At 39.2% G+C, this 24859-nt stretch overlaps 1 protein-coding gene across 1 annotated transcript in view; it reads right to left on the minus strand.

Annotated features, from left to right (window-relative positions):
* Positions 1-291: 291 nt before the first annotated feature.
* The window catches only part of opn8b (opsin 8, group member b), a 31041-nt gene continuing 6473 nt past the window's right edge, over positions 292-24859 (minus strand). Inside the window, exons 2-4 of the mRNA XM_088626164.1 lie at positions 11027-11320; positions 7623-7948; positions 292-1107 (exon numbers count right to left, since the gene is read on the minus strand). Of these exons, the coding sequence (XP_088482290.1) occupies positions 742-1107; positions 7623-7948; positions 11027-11320 (986 nt within the window). The 3' untranslated portion in view covers positions 292-741. The remainder of the gene's footprint in view (positions 1108-7622; positions 7949-11026; positions 11321-24859) is intronic.

The following is a 24859-nucleotide window of genomic DNA, read 5'->3' on the forward strand; positions in this document are numbered from 1 at the left end:
ACCTAACAAGCTTTCTGTGATTGGCAAGTTGCAGTGCCTCACTGCGCAAGCTGTATTGCTGGTCAGAGGGCTTAAAACAAATTGACAACTTTTTGTGAAAGTACAGTACATAAGCTATAACTCTAGTATTCTCATTCCAGAAAATGTTGCATTTATTTTTTCCATCAGTTTATTTGGAATTAACCATTTTCTTTTTACATAGAGATTTCCATACACTGTATGAGAAAATGGTGTGCCTTACACAGCTTAAACATCACATGCGTTTTCTGTAAAAATACAACACAACAGGTGTTTGTTTCTCTGCTCATGCACAGCATTTAATCACCTTTAGAATATAGACAAAATGTCCACATAATCTCAGCTTTTTTAAATTTAATACAGCATAGGGCTCTTTACTATTTTTTTTCACAAAGCAAACGTTTTGCCACACCAGATGTATTAGTATTTCTAAGTTTACAGATGTTGCACAGTACAACGACGTTTTGCACCTTTAGACTCCCCTTCACAATGCCACCGCTTTACATGGGAGTCTCCAAAGTTTAACAATTTGCATTATTTGAGAAGCTTGAGTCTGGCTTTGATTTCCCAAGTTAACCTGGAAGATCAGTCATTTGCAGGGGCATCTTTCCCTTGTGTCCAATGTGAAGCAACAGAACTGCGAATCACATCTGTCTTCATCTGAAATCCGTCTGGGCAAGGTGTTGTATCGAAGCGCTGCTACTCAGGACCTAGAGCGTTAAGCTAGGTCTCAGTTTCGAGGTTGCTGATTGACAATCTGTTCCCTTCTGGAATGTTAGACTTTTGTAGCCTTTTGCTATCACGTGTCATTAAAATTGGACTTCCTCTTATTGTCTCATGATCAGTGACATTAACTAAGTTATTTGACCTTCCACAGAAGCACGTGAGCTGTTTGATTTCTTTCCTGAATGTCTTGCTGAAGATGTAGTAGATGAAGGGGTTGTAGGCAGTAGATGACTTGGCAAAGAGACAAGGAAGCAAACTCAGCTCCGGCGGTATGGATTTGCTGGAGTGAAACATCGACCAGAAGCTCACCGTTGCGTAAGGCGCCCAGCAGCCAATAAAACCAGCGCTGATGAGCACAGCAATCTGAAACAATACAAACATTTTCTTTTTTATTGTTCAGCTCTCAGGGGGATGTTGGTTACGTCAGAAATAACAGTAAGAACATACATCCACCCATTTTATAACCACTTTACCTCATACAGGTTGACAGGGGAGCCAGAGCCTATCCTGGCAAGTAACTGGCTCAAGACTGGGTACATCCTGGATGGGATGCCAATCCATCACAGGGCACATATAGACAGAGACACTCTCACCAGGGCCATATTTCCCTGAAGCCAATTAATATACCAGTATGGTTTTGGACTGAAAGTTGCACATTTTTCAGATTTTACATATGCAAAATTAGACATCATTAGAACTCATCAGGGAACATAACCCATTCATATGTTGAGGACATTATTCTTATTCTTATTATTATGTGATTCTTTGTGGCAGTCTACAAGGATAAAACATTCTTTGCATGTCAGGACCTTGGTACGATTAAAATAACAAAAACAGATTGCCTTGTTATTTTGAACACCATTCTTCTTTACAAGGTTACATGGTTGAATCTGAAACAAATTAAAATAATGATGATGCCCACTTCTGTTCTTGTTCCTTGATTTGCATGGTTTGTTCTCTTATGGATTTTAAGGGAGTGAAGCAGCCTTTAATTGGAAGAGGGAGGCTGAGATAATCAGTCCGAGCCAGACCTAATTGCTCCAGGTGACTGGAATGTGCCCTTTGATGTTCTTAAGAAACACCTGCTCACCTGGGCATGACAGCACTTGAGCCCACTTTATTTCCCATGGTGTCCCGATTAATAATGATCTAATGCGTTACTAACTAAAAGAAAAAGCCTGGTAAAATGTTTTCTTGTGTGCAATCCTTGGACTTAAATACACTTCCCTTTGAATTCCACTCGTGTTTCTGGTTTGTGTCTCGCTGTTGACCAAGGAGAAGTGGATTGGGGTCCCTTTGTCAATGTCATAAAGGATTTTGAGTACTTGACTCAAATCTCTCTTTTCTTTTCAAGACTAACATGATTCAATCCTTTTAGCATTTTAGAGTAGAACATTGCTTCATACACAGGGAGGTGTATGATACTCTTCTCTGGACTGATTTCAGAGCAACAGTATCATTTTCTATTGTTGCAATCAACACTGAAAACCACAATGTTTTAAATGAGGCCTTTAAAAACAATGGTTTAATAAGCATTTCGGAGCAATTTATTCTTGGTTTTGGTAAATCATTAAATAATCCTTTTCAATGACATCAGTATTTTTGTGCAAATACTGTCATTCGTACCTAATACCTTGGTATGAGAGTTTGCTGGTTTATCTGATCATTGTGCTGTGCTTAGAAGGTGTGCTTTTAAAGGCAGCATTTGTTTTCATCTTTAGCCTTATCTAACAAGAACGAAAGCATCAGATTGAACCAGGAAAAGAAAATTAAGGAATTTTGATCACAGTTACCAGTATGTTATTATTAGTTTATGTGTCTGGCAACCCATACTTGTTTCTTTCAATACAGCTTGACATTTTAATTAAACAATCTCAGTGAAATATCTCGCTCAAGGGTACTGTACATCAGCAGTGGCCCACCTGGGATTTGGGCTGAAACCTTTCCAGTTACTAGGCCAGATCTCCAACCATTACTTCACCTTGCTGCCTGTCATATAAGCAAATATATTATAGTGCTGTTATAAATATGACACCATATTTATAACATATTTATATTTATATGACACCACTATAATAGGACTGATCAGTGATGATGACGAGTCCACTTACAGGGATGAAGTTGTACAGCTGCTTAGGTGGTGTCATAGCAATAACCTGGACTTGAACATAAAGAATACGAAAGAGCTAATAGTGGACTTTCGGAGACACAGGCCACACACTCACAGCCCACTCAGTACTGATGGAACGGAAGTGGAAACAGTCACCAGCTTTAGGTTTTTGGGAATTCACATCTCTAAAGATCTAACCTGGACTGTGAACACTGACTCTATCATGAAGAAGGCTCAGCAGCGCCTTTATTTCTTGAGGTGCCTCAAGCGATGGGGGATGCCAATACATGTGTTGGTGAACTTCTACCGCTGCACTATCGAGAGCGTCCTCACCAACGGGATCACCGTGTGGTATGGCAACACCTCTTTGCGAGAAAGAAAGGCACTGCAGAGAATGGTCAATATGGCCCAGAAGATCATCGGCTGCGGTCTCACCGAGATTAAACAGCTCTATGAGGACCGCTGCCGTGGTAGAATTCTGGCCATCACAGAGGACAGTCACCACCCCGGGCATGAGCTCTTCACCCCACTGCCCTCAGGCAAGAGATATAAGAGCATACGGACACTTACCACTAGATTCTTCAATAGCTTCTATCCACAAGCAGTGAGACTGGCGAACACATTTAGCCATCCCCCTCGGACCACACCTACACCATCACCATCTACCTCATTGTAATTTATTTATTGTACGTCTCCAGTCATTGTTTACATGTCTGTATTGTTTACATTCGAACTGTCTGCATGTTTACTTGCACATTGTCTATTGTTTGTTTGTACATTGTCTTGATGCACTGTTTGCACTTTGTTTTGTTTTTTTTACACTTGTTTTACAATCGAGAGACTTTCTGTAAGTAAGAATTCCATTGTACCAGCACCGGTTACATATGGCAATAAAGTTCAAAGTTCAAGTTCAAGTTCAAGTTCAATATAACATTGTAATCTCAAGTACTGATGAAGCCATGCTGACACAATGGTTAGCATTGATGTCTTGCAGTGCTGGGGCCCTGGGTTCAATTCCAGTGATGCTGTTTGTGTGAATGTTGTATGTTCTTCCTCATGTTTGTATGGGTTTGTACCAGGTGATCTGGTTTCCACCCACAGTCCAAAGATACACTATGCTGGTAGGTTAATAAGCTTCTGTAAAAGTGTGTGTGTGCATGTTTGTGTCTGTGTGCGCCCTGTGATGGACTGGCTCCCAGGCTCTGTCTCCCCACCAACTTGGATAGGCAGATTAGAAAATGGAGGAAAGTATGAAAATTTAACCAACAGTTGAAAACCTTTTCTGTAGGCATTTCTATTTATTTCCTGAAATTTATAAACCTGACAATACAGGCCGCCTTGTCATATCACCTTGTTCCTGCCCAATTGAATTAATTTCATGATGATGAATACTTTACAATGTACAGTTTTGTTAAACAAACTAGCTTTCTGCAAATATTGGTCCATTTTAAAGAGCCTAATGTGAAAACACCATTCTCTGTACAACACACATTGCAATACTATTCTCTTTATAATACTGTCACCAAAGGATAAAAATGCACCAAAACAGTTTATTGTTGAGTGCAAAGTAGAAGATCCCTAAGGAGACACCATTTTGAACTTTGAATTGCTGTTCATTTAATGTAAATGTTTGCACTCAAGTAAGAGGTGTCAACATGTTTATATTATAATTGACTAAAATTGATTAAAATGTGACTGCATATGAAAGCAACTGATAAGAAGCTGTACCGTGGCGGTCTTTCTATAAACTTCTGTTTGTCATTCAATCTGTAGTACATTCCACAGCTTTGGAATTTAAGAAACAGAATTTAAGGTATACAGTATCATTCTTAGACATTTACATCACAGCTTTATGGTACACTCTTAATACCACCATGAACTCTAAAGCTGATAAGACTCATAATTACTTCCAATACAACTCAGCTCCTTATTCTCAGACTTGACTTTATTGCAGTGATGAACAAGATTTTCTAAACAAAAGCTACATGTTTTCTCAGAAAATATTTTTTGATAGTTAAATCCAGAAAATCAAACATATACAGAGAATGCTTTAACCAAAAGAAAAAAACCCACAGATAACAGACTTCATCCATAAAGTTGTACAGAAGAACTTTCACATTCTGCAGTAAGGCTCATCTACTGAACCGACTTTTAAAATACCACCCCTAATTTCACAGAGTAGGAACAACTAACCTAAAATAATATTCGGTGTGAAATTAGATTTTTCCTTTTATCAACCATTAAAAGACACCTTTAAATACAAATTAATGCCACAACATTCCCAGCTGATTAATACTTCAATAGCATTAATCAAACTACTGAATCCACCACACCTACTGTACGACCCCCCAGCCTACATGCATTGTCTCATCTCTGGCCCCCTTTCCCCATTCTTTCCTCTCTCCCTGAAGGAGCTCCCTAGTCACTGTTTCCCACTCCGCTCCACAGGTGTGAGCGCACAGCGTCAGCCTGCACTGTGTCCAGCCTCTTCATTTTAACAGCTCCATCATCCCTGGCGCCTTGCTGCGCTGGCTGTTAGGTTGGGGTTACCAACCTGCACACTTTACCCTCACCAAGCTAGCATCCAATTGGCATGGTCCAGCTCTGGACTCGCCTCCCATCTTCTACCCAGCAGATCCAGTTATCCAGGCTCCCGGGATTCAAACTGTTTCAAGTGCTCCCCAGTTGCATCCCCAGTGCTCCCCAGTGTTCCCCAGTTGGCATCACTGACTCCTTCCTGAGCTCCACTGACATCAACGCCCACTGTCCGTCTGTAACCAGCCCAGCCTTCTTGTTCATCACTTTTGCCAACCCACAGGACTTTTGCTTTCCACTATTTCGGGCCTCTGATATGAATCCTCCTACTGTATATTCGGCAGTATGAAGTGGACCAGACAGGTCAACACTTTCGTATGTAGTGCACCAAGATCAGTTCCGCTATCAGTCCTACAGTACAGTCGCTATTCAATATTTCTGCTCTTGTGACAGGTGCAACTTTACTTTTTAAGAAGCAGTCCTTTATCATTGAAAGCATGTTGCCTCACAGACCGACGTGAGTTTCGTCAAATCACACTTGACACCATCGCAACCAGTACAAACACAACGATGGCACATTCGTAACCAAGAACCGAGAAATCAAGACAATAACATCCTGCTTGAAAGTTCACAAGTGGCAACATTCCTAAATACTTCTATAGATACAGTATGCCCATCGTCTGTGTTGCTTCAGGCGGTAAACAAAATGTAGTGCATTTGAAAATGTTATTCCTTCGTGCACTCCACTCCTGGGTGCCACTTGCATCTTTGAATTCACAGTTCAGAATGTGCTACTACTTGATACGTTTATGAACTCTTAGGGGATTATTCTTTATCCTTCTGAGCCTTACCACCTTACAGTTCAGTCACAGCACAGAGTACTTTCCACCTTTTCCCTCTGTCCCTCCTACAACCGAGAGCTTTTGCTCTTTTAGGTGATCTCAATTATGCTACAAGTCACACGCTTCCCTTATCTCCAGGTTTTCAAACTAGAGCATTTATTCTCGCTTTTAGCTTCAGGGATCCTGGACCTTGACTCCAGCTGTGAAAAAAGCTGGAGACAGATTCCATTTAAAATGTACAAATGTAGAATATTACATTGGAGCAGCAAAAACACCAACTACAGATACAAAATGGGAAGCACTGAACATTACGAAGACAAATTCAATCTTATAGACAATGTGGGGAAGTAATACAATTAAAGCAAAATGTTAGGATATGTTGTTAAAAATGTGGAATTGAACTTAAGTGATGTTATGTTAAATTTCATGCTGTCCAGGGTGCAACCTGCCTTGCACCTGCTGCTTGTCAAGATAGACTCCCCTGCCCCCCCCGGCCCTGAATTTGAAAAAGGCATTAGAAAATAGATTGATGGATGGATGTTAAAATCGTACAATGCATCAGTAAGACTTAATTTAGAATATTGTGTCAAGTTGAAATGACCATATTACAAATATATACTGCTGCTGTGGAGATTCAATCCAGAGAAGAGCACCTAGATGCACTTCGGAGTTTAAGAAAATGACCAACACTGACAAGCTGAAGGAAGTGAACCTTTATAGCCTTGAACAGAGAAGACTATTCTCTGAGAATTTATTCAGCTTAAGTATTCAAACCCCTCAAAGGCAGTGACAAAGGCAACCCAGTGGACTTCAGAATAAGTAGCAAAACCAGAAGTCACAAATGGAAACTATGCAGAAGTGCATTTAATGCTTAAGAGTGCTGGAACTATGGAACAAAGTACTAACAACCAAACAGGCTAGATGAGGTGTACTATAGGTTGTCTTTGCTTTAAACCTCTAAAAATGAAGGTTGATTTATGAGCTGTGGCTCTGTACTGAGGAGTCAGGCCTGAAAGATGGATGACAACAAGATCTCTGTTGCTTTTATTACATAGAATTAGCAAATGAGAAAGGTGCCATCTAGTGGCATTTTATTACAGTTCCATTCATATATCTGTGACTCCACGGGTACACCCTCTGTTTCAAAAATTTTGTGCATAATTTTTTTGAATCTGACAGATTACACAATTTTATTAAAACCCTATAACATGCTGTATACCCAAATCTACTGTATTTCCTTCTTCAAAATTGGTCAAATCCCTGAAACTAAAACATTGAATGCCACTTACTAAGATTCGATTGTGTTGTGAATAGCCGAATGGCTTCCTCCCGTTTGCCTTCAGAGATGCCTAAATCATTAGTAAATTAAAGCCAACAATCTGAATACTTACAAGAGCAAGTCGTCTCTCCACTTTCATTGCATTAGGGATGTGGTTGCTGTTCTTAATGGTCTTGTAGGCCACATGGAGCTTCCATGCTATTCCGAAGTAGCAAGCTATGATGGTCACTGCTGGTATTATTGTGCAGAGTGTGAATATGCATATCAAAAATGAAGATCCATTTTCTTTGAACTCAGCCCAGGCAATGGTGCATGATATCCCAAAAGGTTCAGGACCATACTTCCCCCAGCCAAGCAGTGGAAAGGCTGCCCACAGCAGGGAATACAGCCAGGTGAAAATAATCAGAACGTGAATTTTCCTTCTGCTTATCTTCTCCCCTAAAGAAATGGAGACATACAGTAGCATAAATGTTGTTATCATACATTGCATTTCTCATAAGAATAGCTACTAATGAGAGGAGCCCATTTGGCCCACCTAGTCTTCATTTTCTTTTCCTTTTTGAGAGTTACGTGTCCTATGTGTTAAGAGGTGTTAAGAAATGTATTTTAAAACAGAGCTTCAGGAGAAGGTCAAAGTCCTAATCTTGTGCATTTACATCATTACATCATTACAAGTGAAATTGGTTATTTTATTTTTTAATAATTAAGTTGTATCATGGTCAAAGCATTCAGGGAAAACTTTTTCCACAAACAGCAATTTTATGAAAATTCATTTCACTTTGGTATTCATATTATCCACCATGGGCACTGACTACTCCTACTAAGGACAAACTGTCAACCCCCAATCTTGACATTGTGATGAATAACCCTCACAAAATGTTAGCATCCCAATTTAAAAAAAACTCTCTATCTTTTCAGCACACTATACAGTACAGTATATCTTTTCAGTATTTGACTTCTGTGCCTTTCAGTACAATCCAGTTCAAGTTTTTTTTCCAATGATGAAAGCTTAGGACTCCCTTTAAATAGCATTAGTCATGCATCTGAAGACTACCAACTTTTATATTGTCATATACAGTACAAATGAAAGCTACATGTTAAAAAAAATGATTGAAAGCATTAGATTGCAGGCAAAAAAAATGGATTACAGGCTGCTGAGATGATTTTAGTAGGAATGTCAAGAATCATTATCATAATCACCTCACTTTTATGCCCTTAGCTTCCTAATGTCATGACCTTCCTGGCTGGTGTGCTAGGGATTACTAACATTACCACTGCAGCTGGCCATTACTCTACTCACCGGTCTATCAGCTGCTTGCCGTGGTCCCATAATCAGAAAGGAAATCTGTTCCAGCAGTGTCTACTACTGCCTTGTTAGGATCAGATTACCTACAGCAGGTCTGCTCTGACAGTGCTCTGGGATCTGTTATAGCTTGCAGCCGCAGCTTAGTTCTCGTGTTGCCTGTCTGTTTTTCCCTCTGGTCTCCTGACCCTGCTACATATTGACATCTCTCTCCTTCTGGTCATGCCTTATTTCTGTACCTTGGCTTAAGATTCCCTCTGTGCTTCACTACACTCTCTACTTGTTTTCCACACTTTGCATTGTCCCTATCCACGGCTCTGGATGACCGCTTGCCTGCTACACGCTCGTCTGTGCTTGTTTTCACCACCCCAGCCTGTTCTCTGTAAGACTGCTGCTTAACTCCAGTTTCAGCAGTGGGTATTACAACCAAATGTTCCAGAAGACACAACATCTCATAGCCATGGGATAGTAGGTTTGTGCTAAAAAATCTCCTTTCTTCTGTTTTCTTTAGGGTTTTATCACACATGACAAAAGTAGCAACAAACAAATATTCCAAAATAATCTAGCACTCATTCTCTTGAATTTTATTCAAATTTAATTCATGGGAAATTAATCTGTAAATAAGAGAGAAGTCATAAATCCATTATTTTTTAACAATGGTTACATAGCTTCAATAAGACTATGTCTTTGCATTGCTGATATCTTTTGTAACACTTAAAACATTAAATGTGCTCTTCAAAAATATATTTTATTATTTTGGGGGGGATTTCAAGGATCTCAGGTGATACAGAAATTCATTAAAATATTTTAACATAAAATATAAAATTCATAGCTGCCTGATTATATACAGATGAGACCACACCATTTATAAGTGAAGAGCCAAATCAGATCAAGATTGATGATAACCTTTTACTTGATTTTCAGATCTAGCATGATATACAAAATATTAATATATATTCTAGTGCATATTCTGTATTCCGTGATGTAGAGATCACAAATTATCAATGTTAAGCTTTTGCACAATGTGACTATATGTAATAATTCCCTCTCCTGGGGCTTCAAAGTTCCTGGAGACCTCATATGGGGTCATGTTACATTGGTCGTGCTACCTCCCCTCTACATTTTATGGGTGACAGGGCCTTCTCCTGTTATGCCCCCAAGCTCTGGAACTCTCTCTCCAAGGATATCAGAGAGTCACCTTCTCTAAACTCCTTCAAATCCAGACTCAAAACCCTCTTCTTCAGAAAAGCCTTTGCTTAACTGGTTCCATTCTTCACCCCTCTGCTTTTCTTAGTACCATCATCCACGGTCTCCTCTATATATTGTAGTGGTGTTTTATCTTGTGTATTCTTTTTATTTATTGTTGTTGTCATTCTGTTAAGCGCATTGAGAAGCCACCTTTAAAGGTGCTATATAAAATAAAGTTTATTATTATTCTATATAAAACAGGTTGAGAAAAACTCAACAGCTGTGTATGAGTCTTAGAGTGATTCCTTTAACTATGATCCCACAAAGCATAATCTGAGAAGGCCTTAATGTACAGTATGAGTAAGTAGTGTTTTAAACAGTACAGGGAGTGTGCTCTCTCACACCACGTGTGCTCTCCTACACATAAGTATCTTCAATCTTCATAAGTATTTATCAATTTCCCTTCAGGATCAATAAATCTTATCTATCTATCTTGACTGCCAAGCAGCCCCCCTCTTCTGTGCTTCTTTCTCATCCTGCTCCCTCTATCTTATCTTCACCCTTCCAGCAGCTCCCTGGCTCATGCCCTGGGATGAAAGAGACTTATCCTCACAGGTAGTCAGCCATTCCCTTAATCAAGCAAGCTGTGCCAAAAAAACATTAATATGGCATTTTCAAACTGCTATCCCCAATTCAGGGTCTCATGGGACCCTGAACCTATCCCAGCATCCAACAGGCACAGAGCAGGATACACCCTAGATGGGACACCAGTTCATCGCAGATGTTTCAGACTTATATTATTAAATATATTTCACTTCTCTACATTGCATTAATTAGGTTTGAGCTGAAATACTGAAATACAAAACTCAAAACAATACCTAAAATATAATAAGCTAAAAATGTTATGCTATTAGGAAGATAGCAAGAAGACCAATAAACCAAAACCCTCTGTTGTTTGTATTTTCTATAAATTCTGTAAGTATAATTACAAAAGTATTTTCATGTTTAAAAAAAGGTTTACTCACTAGGAGACTGCAGACTGGTTGAAACCACAAATCGAACGACGGCCATTACAGCCAAAGTCATCATGCTCGTGACCCCAAACAGAAATCCCATGAGTCCATAATAAATGCAAGAGGTGTCTCCCCCAAGCCAAGCATGGTTCCAGGCAGAGGCAATAGCCAGAGGGTACATGGTGATGGCCATGCCGAGGTCAGTCACAGCCAGGTTCACACTCAGGAGCTCTGGAGCCTTCAGGTGCGAAGACCTCTTGAAGGCAGTGATAAGGACTGACAGGTTGCCCACAGCAGACAGCACAGCTGAAAAAAGAGATTCGGAATTTACTTTGTAAAGCAAGGAAAGCATTTCCTCATAAATCACTCATGGGCAGAATACAGCATGAATAAAAAAGAAAACCCTAAACATAATGCATTACATATTTTCATGGGCAATCAACAATACATATATACCATGGTGATATCCAAACACTACAAGGCAAGAAGGAAGACATCAAATCTCGAAACAAACTCCCTTTCATGATAAGATTTAGGGCAAATAATCCTATCATATTTGTAATCTTTCTTGGGTTTTCTTAGAAACTTCAATTGTATTTGCTTGAAAGATTGTATTATCCTTCTTAAATTTAATCGTTTTTGTATGTTCTTTTGTATAGCCCTCTGGTGTTTTTAAAAAATGTTCTTAGAAATTAAATGGATCACTGTTGTTGTTGTACTTGATGTTAATAATTCAGTATTAGCTCAAGTGTCCTTGATAAAGATGTTTAGGGCCATTTTGGACAGTCAACAAATTCACCTCAAGGAATTTATCTTTTTCCTGATTGCTTCCAGCAAATGCCTTGTCCCATTTTGTTCCATTTTATCAAAGGGAGAGCCCCTGAACCAACACCAGTGTATTTTAAATGACAGTAGAAGTTGAGATAAAGAACAGTCCGTGTGGCACTGTTCCCACAGAGGGCAAAAGTGAAAATGACATGTAGTTACTGTGTAGTCTATTGAATTAAAAAATGCCTTTCTTTTTTGTATGACGACAAATCCACTTCTTGTTTACTGCCTGAAGCAACACAGTTTAATACTAATTTGACAATGGGTGTCCTATGACCTTATGTAAGAATCTGTCAGGAGACTGACTGCTACCCAGCCAGTGGCAGCATGACAGATCATGAAAGATCAAAAGATAGAGATAATGCCTCATGATTGTGTATCAGCTAGCTACTAGCAGTAACCAAGCAAATGAAGAAGGGCTGAACAGCCCACTGTTATGTGTAATCCTTCTTAAATACTCAGAAAATAGACATGCAATTGACATGTTTCAGTAAAACAACACAAACCAGTTCTCTTCAATGAATGACAGAGTTTGGGGCCCTACTTCCTGTAGCTCCCTGTCAACATGGCTCCATGTCCAACACCCATCTTCATTTAAAAATCAAGTTAAATTTTGTTATAGGGTAGTATGCATTACTATACCCAATTATGCAGATCCCTGAGAAATAGGACTTGCTGGCTGGGACACCTACTATCAAAAAGGGTAAGAAAGCAAGGAAGCAGATTCTTACTTTGTGGGCAACAGGTGCAGGTTTTATTGTGGAATGCTTCAGGCTTTTGGAAAATCAGTCTTTTGACTGTGACAATGACTTGTTATTCGTTTCCAGACATATTTATAGAACCCTGCCATAGCTCTGCCTGCAAATGTTTTTGCAAACTTTTTTGCAGGTATATTTCCATATATCTTTTATTCCTCTTGAAATTGAATTATGAACTCTTGTAATGACTTTTTCTACAGTATGTCATTTTCATATGGCTTATTCTTTTGTACTTATGACCAGGATGATGCTGTAATTTGCTTGATATTTATTAAATTAAATGTGATGATCTTTGCTGTATTGAATTTCTAATACTTACCTACTTTTGTCCAATCAAAAGATTCTATGCTTCATGTGAGGCTGTGTCATTACAGGCATCAGTTCTCTGCCTGAGACAACTTTACCATTGTTGTGTCCTTGTCCAGTGTTTGAAATATACATGGCAAGGCAATGACTGGGTCAGTAAAATGTAAAAAAGTAAAATGTTCAGAGAGAAAGCAATAAAATAACCTGGTTGCATTTTTGAAGTCAGGCAAATACAATGTTTGAATAAGATTAAAGAAATGCAATCTTTGTTAAAGATATCAATTTCCATCTTGGCACTAAGACAGCTTTGAGTAATTTCTGTGTATTACTTGTGTTATTGTTCTAAAGGACCTACATTTCTATATTTGTGTTCCACAGGCTGCTCTGGAGAACCATAATATTTGAAATACATACAGTAAAAACAAAAAATACAAGTTTGAACAAATAAACTCACAGTCAAGAAAAACATGTTAAACTTTTTTTAAATAATCTACCTCTGTCTCCCCCTTTCACATATTGCTTAAATGAAGAACCATTGCTGAAAAAATTTTGATTTTATGAGTTCAGGTGGAAGCAAAGAAATTCTATTTTTATGGTAGCTCTAAAACGTTTATGTTCTGACAGTACACTTTCTTGTATAGTATGCAGTTTTTGATGAAAATTGGAACACTTTTCAAATAAATCAGAACCTTCATTTTAACAGAATCAGTTGAATCAAGTGGGGTTGCAAAGAACAATTTTTGCTTCATCTAGTTGATTTTGATTAACTTTTTTCATTGCGGGCAGAAATTCTTATAAGAGGCTAGCTGTCATAACTTGTAAATTATGCCATGTCATTTACAATGAAAGCTGTTGCTTTTCATCAGTGTAAACGAGCTCTTACTGCGGTACCTCATTCACCTTTTGGTTAATTAAATATTTAATTCAGAGGAGAAGGGAGATTTCAAAGCAAACCTCAACAATGGATCTGTTAATATTTTAGCAGCAAAAATCCTCCAGAGAACTACAGTACATAGCAGCAGGTCTGTCTAGAATTGTGCAGAGTATTTGGCAAAAGGTTTATAGTAAATTGTAATTTAATCTTTCAAGTATGAAAACATAGACCTTTTCTTACAGGGAAAGTAAGTACCACAAGTAAGATAAGCAAATTAACAAGTTTACATCAGAAAATAAATTAGTCTTAATGATCGTCTCCTTTCTGCTTCTATGACATTTTAGCAGCACATAATCATGTTTGTATTACTTTGAGTTGACAAATACAGACTTAACTAGTATTATTTAAAACCAAGATGGGGATGAGGTGACCTTAACAGACATAAATGCTGTACACCCTTGGGCTGCAAAATAAAAACTCAAATCTCATCAGAAATCAAACAGTGATCTTGAATACACTGATGATCAGTGTCATGCCCATCAAACCATTGGACAATAACGCATGCTCTGTGCTGGGAGTGTTGTCATTTTGGAAGACACCCCCCCCACCAGGAAAGAAATGTTGCAGCATGGGGTTAACATGTTATGGTCATTTGGTGGTATGACCAAAATGATATAAATTGTCGGAGGTTACCTGCTCCGCAACGTCCTGCCTAAAAGGCTTAACAAACATTCTATGTAGTGTAATGTAGTGCACAGCAAAACCAATATTAAAAATGCTGAAAATACTTCATTATTTCATTGCAAACTCTTTGATGCTAATAATGCATATGTATGCTACCATAGAAGTAGTGGATAAAAAATAGAAACACCAGGAAGAACTGTATATTGAAGTACTGTATATTGAAAGCAAGGTCATCAACACAATTGTGTTAAATAATCAAATAACACCCCTGCATGCTTAGGGTCAGGTATAAAAATGATCTTCAGGCTTGTTCACTTATGATAAAGGCTAGCATGGCTGCAAGAGGAGAGCTTAGTGACTTTGAGAGAGGGGATGATTCTTGGGGAGCATTTGGCAGAAGCTTCAGAGACCAAGACACCTCAACTTCTTGATGTGCCATGAGTAATGGTCTCGAAGGTGATGTCAGCAACAGAAAAGAACAGCAGCAGGTGGAAGCACATCCTCGATGTCAATGGACTACAAATTTCTTTTTGGGAAGCTGGCAGCTGCTTTAATTAGAAATGGTAAGTCAAGAGCTTCACAGGGCAGGATTCCAGCAGTGTACAAACTGTTTATCACACCTTGAAATACACATTTGTGAGGCTAGTAGAGCAGAGAGTAGAAGAAATGGTCTACTGATCATTGGAGAAAGGTATTATGGTCAGTTGAATCATTATTTACCTATTTCTCAACAGATTAGTGCACATGTGGTGTCAACCTAAAGAAATCTACAGACCTGAGATCCTACAGTGATGGATTTTAGTGGTTCTACAATGTGACGCTCATGTTCCTGGCAAGGTTTGGGTGTGTTCATTTCATTGGGAGGCAAAATCAGTGGTAATCACTACTTAATGGTAGTGAATGATCATCATTTTTCTTTTATTCTAACTGCAGTCTAAAGTAGTAGACTGGCTGCTGAACATGAAGACTGCAAGAGCACCTTTTATAAATTTTTAAATTGTTCATTACCCAAGTCCAGGGCTGTATTGGATATTCTTAAATCTAATTTTTAAAAACTGAAAGCAGCAATATAGTTATATAATTCCTTATATGAAGCAATACAGTGAAATAAATATAAACTGGTTGAGAGAATGAGATGATATACCTGTAGATAAATAAACAAAACAAAGGATGATTTTGCACAGGAATGTTTGACAGAACAGACTAAACAAATAATTTATTTAAATGTTTATTCAACAAATGAAAAATACTGTATATGTTTACATATAGTAGGTCTTGTAAACAGGGTTCACATTTGCCTCTTATTCAAAAGCCTGCAAAAAGCTCTCAGAATTTAACTGGGATAAATATCTAAGACAATCCAGCTAATTAGTTGGCTACGTAGATGCTGGTTCTTTTAAACTGTGCCTGAGAGAGAAGAACTTAGGATGTGAGCTAAAGTCACTCATGGAAAGTAGGTAATGGTGATTCTGTATCCATAATTGTTTGCTTCTAAAGAGCAGCAGGAAAACAAAGGGAACAATAACTTTTTTACATATAAAAAAGGCAGGTCACAATCCACAGATAGAGAAAAAATTGTACATATTTAAAAAATATTTCGCCAAAGCAAAAAGAAAAGTTTTCTTTTTTATTGTGCAAGCCTAATATTTTCCAAACGCGCATTGAATTGCTGACTTGTTATTAAAGCAAATACTCTTTCAAGAAACAGCTGAATGAGTTTCTTGGATCATTTAACTACTGCAGTATCTACTGTGGTAAGTGGTTCTACTTGTTTTTTTAAGCAATGGACCTCCTCAAGTTTGGAATCTCTCTTAAGGTGCTGAGAGAATGACATTTTTTTTTCCAAAAAACAAAACATTTTACGCTTCTAGAGTTCATAAATGTATTAGTTTCATTTTTTTTAATGGCTACTCTTTTAAAGGAACAATATTATTCCATCCCTTAATTGTTCTTGTAAGAGGCAGAAGTCTCTTGCATTTGGGGTTCCTAGATCTTTTTTACCTCTGTCACTCCTGCATCTCTCACACACTCCTCGCTTTGTCCCCACCTCATCATCTCCTCTCACCCACTCACGCATTTCCAGAACAGACTCATCGATCCTATCACCATTAACATCCTCCAATCCCACACAGCAGTCACTTTCTTGTGATCTCTAACAAGCAGCTCTACAGCCCCAAACTCTACATAGATTACAACCATGACCTTATATCTGCCCTTTCTTTCAGTTCTCCTGCTGTCAGCCTTCCTTGGACCTCTGAAACAACTGCTACTGCTCCATCTCCCCTGTTCCCTTACTGCTCTGTCTCTTTTCCACTTTTCCTGCTCACTTGTTTTTCTTTTCCTCTTCTCTCAATTTCTGGTAAAATAACATATGTCACCTATGTCCCCAGCCTGTCTTCACTGTTTTGTCTCTATTCCCCTCCCCCACCCCCATCCTGCTTTTTGCAGGCCCCACAGGAGGTGCTGATGATGAAGTTTGACTACTGTAAAAACAGTAAATGGACTATTATACTGTATATAACAGTCTTGTCTGGCCTGTGAATGCACTGGTGGTTCTGGGAGATGAAAGAACCTGTGGCAGTGGGAAAAGAGTCCTGGCACCCACTAAATCGCTAGGTGGCATAATTGCGCACAAAGTAAAGTAGTTTCTGTATTTTAAGTAAATAATCAAAATCTGGAATCTGATTAAAATGAAGTGGCAAAAGCGTTGGTTTCTATTTTCATCAAATAAACACAAAACGTGTCAAACCATGTCTAGTTACAAAATATAAGCCTTACAGTGTGCTACGGTCTAGGATAATTCTGAATTATATGAATTAAGTTTTAAGTAAATATTGATCACAAGTAATAATTACCCCAGGAAACACCTTTCACAAAGCTATTTGTAAAAAGTGAAGGTTACAATACCTCCCGGTGCTGTGAGATATCGATGGGGAAGGCTTTCTGCACCACTTATCTTCACTCAATGGGTAATTACCTCAACAGCGCTGGATACATAAGCCCTGTCCTGTCCTTTGTCAGGTGCTCTGTCACTGGGCTTTCCAAGAGCACAGTCTCTGCTCTGTCTGACTGCCCAGTGCATCCCCTGTTCTGCCTGTCTATCCAGCGCATCTTTAGCCTCGACGGATTGCCCAGCACAAATTCGGCTCTGCCTGGCCACTTGCTTTTACCCAGACCCAAAGGGTGGATTCCTCAACCTCTCACAGCCGCAGTATTCCCCAGGTCAGTGCCAAGCTATAACAATAACACTTCGTATTAATATTTTATTGATAGTAATATTGACACTTTACATTAATCTACCTTTATTGTTGCCTTATTACCCTTTTTAGAAAAATATTTGGACCTTTTTTACACATATACACCCTCATTTAGAATCACCAGTTGATTCTGTTTGGCTTACGACTACAAACTTTCTACCAGCACAGTACAAACTAAGTACAGAAAACTTTGGTTTTCATCCAAAGCATTCACTTGTCAATACAATGAGGTGCTTTTAGTCCCACAAGCCCTACAGCTCCAAACTGACAAAACTGCAAACTCACAGGAGCCTGGCAAGTCTCAGCAGCCTAGCAGCTTATAATTTTAATCTTTATTTTAAATTTAGCTTTTTTTAATTTAAAAGCAAACTGCTTAAAAAATAAACAATAATTGTTATGCTGCATCAGGTGGTAAGCTGTGCTGCAGCGTGATGATCGGTCGGAGCCCAAATGCAGGTTTCAGTGCACTATTTAAGATGTCAGTATATTTACGATAATTTATATTTAGATAATTTACCAAAAAAAGAGGAAAAAAGTACAAAGAAAAAAGGGGGAAAATTGGGAAAAAAGGAAAAACTTTGTTAAGAGAGAAATGACAACTCACACTGTCATTAGGTTGAGGCTTTAATGACAGAGCAACAATACAGCAGTTTGAAGAAACTATATAGGGCATCTAATTAGTGAAATAGGGAAATAGATCGGAAGCCTGATTGAAAAAGGGCTGGCTTAACTGAATGGCATCTAATCGTATCTAGTTTGAGTGACAGATTGGGAGCACGTTGAACAAACAATAATGGAAAACTACACACTATATAAAGGATAATATTCAATTAATTTAAATAGCGTCTTTCTCGTAAAACAAAAAGACTCCAAAGTAATTCATAATTAAAAAAAATGATCATAAAAACTGTTCACTGCAGAAAAAACAGATGCTGTTGCACTCTCCAGTAGCAGCGCAGTGACCTTAATGCAGGGGGCTGAATCCAATAGCAGGTGAGGAGATGTGTAAGCGCTGAATCAGGCGGTGACCAGGCTTACCAAACAGGCTTAGCAAACACAAAATAAAAAACACTGTCCCTAAGCAAGGTCTAACAGTCAAGGGACCAATCCAGTGAGTCACAACGGACCTTGTAGAGGGAGAACCCGTGAAACAAATGTCAATACATCAAGCAATCCAAAAAGAAAAGTCAGGCCAGCAGGGTCAAACACAGAGTACAGACAAAGCAGAAGTCAAGGGAAAATTTGAGAACAAGATCCATAAAACAAAGTGAAATCAAAGCCAGAGAAAAACAAACTCGGAGAGATTCGCTAGAGAATGTAGAGCACAGGTGAACCTAAGGCAGAGTGAGGGGTACCATCATTATGAGACTTAAATATCCGCTGGTAGACAAGGTAATTATTTTAATAATTAATCAATGTAATTAATTATGTCTGGCGGTATTGATCGCTGTCCCAATCCTGTTACCATGTTTACTGGTGAAGTAACAGAGTGGGTGATTGCCTGGAGATGGAGGAATCATGGTTGTATGCATGAAAACAATATCATAAACTGGGGTCCAGTACATGTCAGACAGAAGAGAGAGACATCATTCACCTCGATTAAAGCCCAAGCTTAGAGTTCCTGCAGTGGGTCCCCCTTTTTTGTTATGTTCTTGCCCCGTGAAGTTGATTTTTGTTTGTATGTGCCTTGGAGTTGTTTGGGATGGCTGGGCCTGAAAGACGACTCCTTGCCCATACCTTCCCTAAGTAAGAAGAACCTGAAAGAGCAAGACTCTAAACATGAGGCTCCGCTGCAGCAGGTTATGGAACACAGCTTGTTAAAACTGAGATGTTTACCTCCCCGGTTGCGGCAATACCCAAGACCCCCTAGAGATAAACTCCAGATTCTCACACATTATTCTAAATTATTATTAAATAATAATAATAATAATAATAATTATTATTATTATTATTATTATTATTATTATTATTATTATTTGGACATCCAGTCTCACCAGGTGAAGTGTAGATGGTGTCTCTGGTTTCTTAATAATTCTTCTCTTTGTCTTTCAGAGGATGCCGTACTAGAGGTACTGTACCTATATTCCTGTTTGAATTAATGGAGATGCTTCAAGACATGATAAATCAAGTTCTAGACTTTGATGGCATTTCTCCTGAATTATATGACTTTTTTACCAGAATTTTATCCAGTCTTTAATCGAGAGAGGTTCTTCTCAGAGTGATTTTCATATAGAATATAGAATATAGAATATAGAATATAGAATATAGAATACAGTGATTCTCATTAAAAAGATTTTTTGAAACACTTTGGTCACACTATTGGCCCATCTCACTAATTTGTTTCACTTAAAATGTTCTAAATCTAGCTGGAGGTCTGTATGGCCAAAATACAGACAGATTTTATGGTGCCTGGGATCTGGAAATGTTAGACATTCTCTCCATATTTTATACACGATTACAGATTGTCTTCTCCTGTGCTATTTTTCATTAGAGGCAGAGAAGGCATTTGATTGACTTTACTGGCCTTGTCTATGGTCAGTTCTGGGTTAGATGGGCTACAGTTCAGGCTTCATCAATATGGTCAAATTAGTATACTCTAATTAGTATATGATTCAGCAATGGTTTTAACAGGCAGCTAATGTCCCTCTGTTTTCTGGTTGCTGGGGCACTCATCAGGGATGCTTACTTTCATCTTTGTTTGGCTTTTATTTGGAACCTCTAACTCAAACTGTTCATCAATCCACTACTTCAATCCCTATTGTAGGTAACAATACTCCACATTGTACAGTATATCACAACATATTGATTGCTATAATGACTCTTATTCCTTACCTCAGCTGCAATTTTTGATCATTTCAGTCCTCTGACAAGATATGAAATGAGTTAATTGGTGCGGGTAAGCATTACTCTGCACCAGAGAAAGAAAATTTGGCTACCACCGGCTGTCCCACTCGTCAAACACTTCAGACATCCTGGCATTTAGATTAACTCCTCTTTTACAAGCACAGTAAACAATTTTAATAACCTTTTTAAATGATAGCGAGAGTGTCTGACTTCAGCTGATAAGACTAATTTTCCTCTTTTGTTTTGCATTTCCATAATGAAAATGAATATGATCTCTCACTTGTATTTTTCTAGTTCTATGACTCTCCGGTCTCCCTTAAGACATTGGGTTAGATAAGATGGCAAAATTTTGGAATTCATATGGACAAGGAAGTGACCACATATTAAATTCTAAATTAGTTTCTGTTTTACAATGCATGCCTGTAGTGTCCCCGGGGGCTGACGTTGTCTCTACACCCACTGCATAATCTGCATTACCTTGGAGGCAAAACAAGACTGGCTTCTACTACTTGTTTTATTTTTCTTATTGCAGTCATCGTGTAAATTTTAAGCAATGGGAACGCAGTGGAATAGGGAGTTGGAATGTTGCACTTGAATGTTTTTTACTATTCTTAGGACACAATTTGAGATAATAGAAATTCTGCTTCCATAAATCCTAACAATTAAATGATCCACATGAATTTCCTTCAGAAAGTGTATCTGATACCTAGAAGATGGTAACATATAGTCCCCTGCGTATGCCATGTCCAGGAATAAGGTGCATATCCTTTCATACCTTTTTTGGAGTGTCTAGAGTGGCTACATTTTAAAGTTAGATCTCTTCCTGTTTGTCCATTATTCTAAGCAGGGATATTCCCTTTTTGCATTTGGTATTCCTACTGGATGGACACTCTACCTCGGGCCTTTCATGGCAGCAGAACTCTGGTTGGCTGGTATGACTGCAGCCAAGGGCAGCCCTACCCTTATGTAAACTGTGTGAAGCCACCATGGGCAGGGTCCCATGAGGGGAGTGCCATTCCCTTGAAGTACTGTACGTTTAAATCACTTGTGACCTTATTAGGAAAGCTGACCGAGCTGTGGGTCACAGCCTTTTTATAGCAGGTAATGAGGAGCAGGTGTTTCTATTACATTTAAGCCTAGGAGAAGAGACATAAAGAAAGACCACAAGAATGCGAGTAATACAGTGCATAAGGAAAGAGACTACAAGTAAGAGGGAAACTAGAAAATTGCCAGTGAGAGAAAGAGTAAGAGATGCAGAAAGCCAGAAACCCAGAGAAGAGAGAAAAGGAGAAAGCTGTGAGTAAGACCGATCGGTTGAAGGAAAAGGGAAATGCCATCCGGTACATGATACAGAGGAGCCTGGGAGTGAGGGACAGTTTTGGAGAGGAAAGCACTGCCCAAGAGAGGCTGGAACGCTGAAACTCTGTTATAATATTATTATTGGGAGTCCCAATGTAAAGACTAAGAGGAGCTGAGCTCAGTGAGAAGATTATATGAGTATCCACCACATTATGGTTTTATGTGAACACCAGTAAGCAGCTACCTGCTCAGCTTATTACTTAGTTGCAGTGAAAAAGTGATAGCCAGGAGCCCAATGGAAGACTAGGTGTTCTTTTGGTTTATTTTCTTTAGTGGTGAGTATAGACCATAGAAACCCACCTATAAAGACCAATTTATGTTGATCCGTCCCTGGTGGCATCACAACTGGCTGGTAAAACATTTTTGCTATTTTTTTTAAAATCCTTTAAAAACTGAAGTTTAATTGTTTGTCCATCTGTCTGTCCAATCAATGTCTCTGGGGTCAGTTAAAACTCAATAGCTAGATACTATTTGAGTCCAATTTAAAACAAAACCTTAACATTGAGAACATTATATTATATTTATATTATAAATTATTATTATATTTTTTACACAAAATCCAAATCCACCACAAACTAGTGAGCTTTAACTATCTTTATCACCAAATCCAAATATAGAAAGAAACAAGAAAATTCTACAAATTAACTTTAACATGTATTTACAAAATACAAAATAAAAAACACTGTACTCTTAAAACATGATTTTATTTCTTACTTATTTTTCTTACATATGTAAAAGGAAATTGGTACTGTACATTGACACCAGATGTCAGAAAGCAGGAGTTCAAGGTTTCCCAGGATGTGTGGAACATGCTACAATGATCTGGGAGCAAACTCAAAGTTCCAAGAGGGAGAGAGCTCTTGACCTCTTGACCTCCATGTCATTTGGTTGTTCCTTGCTAATGCATATGGATATATACCACACCAACTTATTGCATTTTCCCTTCTCACTGGAGCAAGGCAGGTGATGTTTGGCATTAGGCTAACATCAGGGCAGAGCTTACCACCACTATGAGTCTACATCGATAACCTCACAAGCTTGCTGAGTATGGCAGCATGCACAGCCAGATTATTAAGGAAGGGGATGAGAAATGACAAGATCTTCTTTCCGGTAAGTGGAGAGTACAATCCCCCTGGTTGTAGAGCAACCCATCCAGAGCCTTGGCAAATATTATACATCACAGATATTGTATAGAATGATGGGAAAGGCCATTCTTCAGCAACTTCCAGATGGCCTGGGTAAAATCAATCCCAGCCAATTACCTGGAAATACAGGGTATGGTCCTACCAATTCACACTGTACCAAAGGATAATATTGTCAGTGAAGATGTGTGAGATCACCTCAACAATAGTTAGAGAGATGGACATAAAAGCCAACACTTACATATGAAAGTGACTAGGCCTCCCATACTCATCTCTCAGAAAAAGGACTCTTAGGGAAGAACTCTCTCCAGCTTCGTATAAAATCCATAAGCCTAGCCTATAGGCATGAGAAAAGCAGGCTAATCGTGGAACTGGGAGAATCCAGTGACCAGACAATTAGAGGTGTCAATGCCCAGGTGCATACTGGAAGACATTGGGGGGCACAAAACGAAGTGCAGAAGGCAGTGAACAGGTTGCAATACCTGGAGATGGTTGGCCCAGTCCAAACAGGTCGAGTAGGACTAAGATGAGGTCAGCCACTTTCATCTTCGTCCAAAGATGAAGGAGAAGGAACAGAAAAAGATGGTGGTCATGGAGGTGACAGAGACGGAAGAGGAGAGTTGGAGGGTGAAGGCAGTGTCACAATGAAAAGAGGGAAGCTGGACTAAGTGGGAAAGTGTGGTGAAAAGGAAAATCAGCTGGAGGGACATCTGGAAAGTCCCACAAGCACACCTCAGCTTTCTGATCAGGGAGACCTCCGACATCTTGCCTTGCTCCAAGAACCTTCATTGATGGTATGAGACAGAGGAGGCCTGCCATCTTTGCAGTACCATCAACACAAACCTCCAGCATATACTGACAGGCTGCAAGAAGGCTCTCTCTTACAGGGCCAATGGTGGTGACATGACCAGTGTTTTTTCAGGACCCTATGCAGACAGCAGTATCCGGAAGGGAGTGAACAGACACGGGGAGACAAGGAACTGGGCTGGTAGACGAACAGAGTAATGTGACGAAGGTGCGCAGGTGCTCGGGGGGGGGGGCGTGATTCAGGCAAACAATCCAAGGGGAGTCAGAAGGGAAATCCAGTGCAGGCAAAAGTCCAGAGCTGGGTGATCCAATCCAAGAGACATGACAGAGTTAAAAACCAGAGCGGGATCTGGCAGACAAAGTTAAAAACAGTAGCAGGATCCGGGGAAGGGTCGGGGAGATAAAAAAAGGGGAAACGGGACCAGGCATTCTAGGTCCTGGACAATATCTCCCTCCTTTCCAGGGAAGGCGTTGCATCCTTTAATAGTGATGTGGGCACAAGAGACCAAGACTGTACTCTTTGTAGAATTGACAGTACCATGGGAGAAAGGCATGAAAGCTGCATATGAGAGAAAGAGGCTGAGGCTAAGACTCGCAGGCCGAATGGAGAAAAGGTGGCTCGAGGCCCTTAATCTACCCTGAAGAAGTGGAAAGCTGATACTCCAAATAAGAGAGAGGCCAGCTGCAGGGTTGACAGGGAGATGTCCCTGTCACTGCCCCGCCACTAGAGGCTGTACTGGTATAAGGGGCAGAACATCAATGAATGGTGGTCCCCCAGATGAAGACCCTGCTGGTCTCTAGGCACTGCAGGATTTGCGGCAGGTGAAAGCTGTGCAGGCTAACATCGACCTGTAGAGATGATGTAATTAGGGCATCACAAACATCTCCTAGTTCATAGTGAAGAGGCTTCAAATTATTTACAATAACAATAACAACTAAACAACACAACACTTCACACAACATAAAACATAACCTGAAATCCTATG

This window comes from Lepisosteus platostomus, chromosome 3 (assembly GCF_059453375.1).
Source record: "Lepisosteus platostomus isolate fLepPlt1 chromosome 3, fLepPlt1.hap1, whole genome shotgun sequence".
In the NCBI taxonomy this organism is placed as follows: domain Eukaryota; kingdom Metazoa; phylum Chordata; class Actinopteri; order Semionotiformes; family Lepisosteidae; genus Lepisosteus; species Lepisosteus platostomus.